This window comes from Etheostoma spectabile, chromosome 24 (genome assembly GCF_008692095.1).
Source record: "Etheostoma spectabile isolate EspeVRDwgs_2016 chromosome 24, UIUC_Espe_1.0, whole genome shotgun sequence".
Classification (NCBI taxonomy): Eukaryota; Metazoa; Chordata; class Actinopteri; order Perciformes; family Percidae; genus Etheostoma; species Etheostoma spectabile.
In genome coordinates this window covers 4,027,246-4,031,339 of record NC_045756.1, presented here as the reverse complement: position 1 = coordinate 4,031,339, position 4,094 = coordinate 4,027,246, and the positions used below count along the sequence as shown (strand labels likewise).

The following is a 4,094-nucleotide window of genomic DNA, read 5'->3' as shown; positions in this document are numbered from 1 at the left end:
CTGGCATCTCTCTTCAAATGAATCAGGCTGGTGTGCTCTGCCAGGCCTCGTTGTGCCCTTGCCAATCTCTCTGACGTGATGAAAACTGGCGTGTCAAATGCATCGCGCTAAGGGAAAATGTGGCGCCGGTTTGTGATAGACAAACTGCAATTATCATCATCTGATGAAAGCACGCTTGATGCACTCTTGATCACTTCTGCACGCATATAAGCCAGTGCATGATGATATAATATACTATGAGGTTGATGAGTATGACAGAGCTTTTTGCTGCAGACAAATAGCATGTTGCTGTGAACATAATGTGTTATACTCTATATACCATTTACAGCAGCTCAAAACAACTTAACTTAACTTCTTTGCAAATTTCATCCCATTTGCTGGCGTTTGCAGTTAAGACATTACTAGAAGAAATAATGCCAAAAAATGCCATTCCTTAACATTTTTGAATATGTGCCCTCTCTTTCTCATTACTGGTCTGCGTCCCTCTGGCCTTTTCTACCCTTAGCTGTGTCCTATGTGGATAATAATAAGATGTCCACAGAAATGCATAGACTCAAATTAAACAGCAAGGCTACTTGTTCCAATTTTACATTTAACATTTGAATTTACATTTAAATGAGCCTTAAGCTGACTGCCTGAAATCCAAATACTTGTAGTGGGAGATGAAAAGTCTACATTGTGGTTGAGCAAGGTTCCCTTGCTGTATTCAATCTGATGATAGTAAAAGAATTGGCAGCTTTTTCTTTGTCAGAATTTGGAGCGTTATGGCTCAGTTAATCAGATACAGAAAGATCTTCAACCGTGAGAAGCCAGGGGCCAGTTGGAAGTTTTTTTCTTTTTGACAGCTGTATAGATGTTTTTTTGGGGGATTTCACGCTGAATTTGGGGCAGATCTGATATTCTGTATTAATGTAGCCCAACCTCTGACTTCTGTTTTACCCCTATATCCTACAGCACTGCAGGGCACCTGACAGGTTTAATTCATTCTAGTTTTCTTGTGGGAAAATAATAAAATTAATTATTTCACAACTACTTGAATAATCTGATTCACATTCTTACTTGCAGATTTGAAGAAGACCCTTGCAGTGCTGCTGGATAACATCATGCTGAGGCTTGGCAAGCTAGAGTCCAAGGTGGAAAACATCTACAACGGCACAGGGGGCAACCTGACCAACGGCACCAGCACTGCCACACCCAGCGCCACAAATTCAGAAAAAGTAAACGTGGCAGGTATGTATTCCATTTTGGCTTTCACATTTAAAAGTGTAGTAAGTGTGCATGTCGTGGTGAAGTGGGAAGTGAAGGATTTGTCTTAAGTATTTTTCATAAAGGCAGACATTTCAGCCCAGAAGAGTGGAGCTCAAAGAGGAAACTCACTCACTCTCTCTCAACATCCTCAGAAAAAGTTGGCTTCAGAAAGTCATTATTCGAATAAACTGTGACTCATGTATGGGCAGGTTTTTATACTGTTTCTTTTTCCAGAGAACCCCTGTTGTTCAGGGTTTGGAAGTGCACAGTAAACCTATAGTAGCTAAGACCAATCAAAGAAATGAGGATAAGCTGATTGGGGCTGTTTTCTATGACCCTCGTTTCATTTAAAAAAATCCCATTGGGAAAAACATTCCCAAACTCTGCCAGTATTGCACAGTGCACACCAGGCACTTTATAGGACCAGACCACATCTTTGGACACAATTCAAATAAGGCCTCTGTCCACGCTCCATGACCCTTTTTATTAGTTTTCATTGATTTTCCTGACAGCTTTTAGATGATGTATTCAGCCCAGTTGAGAGAGCGAGGTGTTGGTATTTCTGGGATCCTGGGACTTGCTCTCAGTTGTTTACACAGCATTAAACCGTAAGAATGTGGAATCTGTGCTCTGAGGCAAATTATGCAGAGAAATCAATTTATATAGATTAGATATAATAGATCTAATCTAAATGACAGCTGTTGCACTGCCATTTTTTTATCAAATGTGGACACTGCCTTTGTTACTTTTTCTCTTTTAAGACCTTGAGTTATCAAGACAATTGACGTCATAGACGACACTCTGACTGTTGTGAGGACTCTGATAAAAATCTGATTTCCTTTGTACTGTGTTTGAATACTTTTTCTATGAAAAGGCAAACCACTGATGCCCCATCCTTTCTGCAACACATTGCATCCTGTCTATGTTGTTTCATCTGGGTGATTATAACAGTCATTTAGTTTGGGTTAATTCGTCCTGACATAACATGTTTGAGATAAATGAAAGAGCTGGTGAAGTGATGACTTCTTAGAACTGACTATCTATTGGGTTTTGTGACGATGTCCCCTTAGAAACTGTGATTGGCATTTGTCACTACTTTCTTACATTTTAACTAATTAACATACCATAATCCGCACATTAATCCATAATGAAAATAAATAATATTGTAAAATAGGTTTTATTAGAATACATGAAAACAAAACCATACAAAAATCTAAAGGTTAAATAGCTAGACTCTAATTGTATAAAATCCAGTTTAAAAAAAGACAGATGTTGGTAGCCTAGCCTCCTGTACACACTGTCTCCTCAGGCCGTGTGTACAGGTGTTGATTCTCTCTCTGGTCTCAATCCGTCCTTCGAGGACTTGAGAGATGAGACGCTAATCTCACACTATTGTCGGGGCTGCTCGTCGCTTCATCTCCTGTGTTGTGGAGCGATACTACCTGGACCTGTGACTCATGTCAATAAACCTGCAGTGCCATGTTCGCTTAAAACTTGAGGCAGTACCCTTGAGAGACAACATTTGGATCCTGAATGCAGGTCAAGCTGACAAAGCGGCGACTATCTCTCTTGGCAACAAACTAAACGGACCGGCAGAGTATCCATTGGAGCATGCTCCCTGTCTTGGAGTGGGTGGCAGCCAGGGCTATTGCCAACTCCTCTAGTGCTCCTCCCTGACTGGCAATTACAGAGATAAGAATCTGGACAGTGAGGGGAACACGCCTGTCTTTCAGAGAGGCTTCTATCAAGATGGAGCTGGGCAGCAGCCCTGGGACTACACTGTTTCCACCTCAATTGTAGTAATTTTCTTAGCCAAAGACTCTGTCACGTTCTGGACCAAACCTGGATCTTTGTAGTGTTCGTGGTTTATTCCTGGCTTTTACTCTGCTTTTGTAACTAATTTACCAGAAAATATGCTTGTTGTTTCTTTCTCTTCTTCCCTATGCTAGCTCTCTGAATTCCCTATGCTAGCTCTCTGAATTCCCACATGGCACAAATCTGGTCGAGGCTATTTTGAAACAAAAACATTAACGGATGCCCCAGATGTTTAGGGAAACTTCCCAAACCCTCTGATGACCTGCATACAGTGCTGAATTACATTTTGCACTACATCTTTTGGTTCGCCATTTGATCACACACTCCACAACAGAGTTTCATACTAAGCCTCATGTTGACGTGTGATCAATGTAGCAGCTACTGTGAGTCCAACTTCCCTTCTGCTACTACCTCCTGCTGTTTTAAACTAACAGCTGTGTACACACTGTGGAACACAGCTTCATTTTTGTGATTGGTCATCTCACAAAAATATGGCCTGCTCTCATTGCTTTACAGTCACACATTGTGTGTGTGGGGAAAAAAAGGTGTCTACGTGCCACGTTTTTTATTTGCCACCACTAACAACAAACACTTTTATATAAAAGGTTATCGCTGAATATAAATGCATTTCAGTAAAGCATTTGTTAAGCAGTTTTACTTTAATTTTCATGTCTAACTTGCTACAGTAATAAGTGTGCAGGATATATTGCTTGATACAGTTTAATACAACCATTCAGATGCCTCCTACCAGGGTTTGTGTTACGGTAACTGACAGTACTGTGACACAGTAAGTTAAAATTACAGAGGTACAAAAACAGTGAAACATCATGTTGGACGCACAGTCAAATATGAGACCTGAATTTTGATGCTCATGATGTGGAGATCTGGAGTGGAAGTGTTTTTCAGCTCCACAACCTAAACTTGTGCTTACCTGCCTGTTTAAGAGCGTTACGTGACAAAGTAAAGAGGACTGAGCCTCTTCAGACCAACCGACAACAAGCACAGACAGGCGCCTCCACTGAGGCTGGTGT

General features: G+C 40.9%; 1 protein-coding gene across 3 annotated transcripts in view; it reads left to right on the top strand.

Annotated features, from left to right (window-relative positions):
* Positions 1-4,094, top strand: part of mgat5 (alpha-1,6-mannosylglycoprotein 6-beta-N-acetylglucosaminyltransferase) — a 70,647-nt gene that overhangs the window by 16,299 nt on the left and 50,254 nt on the right. For all 3 annotated transcript variants that reach the window (XR_004327928.1, XR_004327927.1, XM_032506374.1), the window contains exon 3: positions 1,066-1,230. Coding sequence is in view for 1 of the 3 variants with exons in the window: in XM_032506374.1 (XP_032362265.1) it covers positions 1,066-1,230 (165 nt within the window). In the remaining 2 variants the exon portion in view is untranslated. The remainder of the gene's footprint in view (positions 1-1,065; positions 1,231-4,094) is intronic.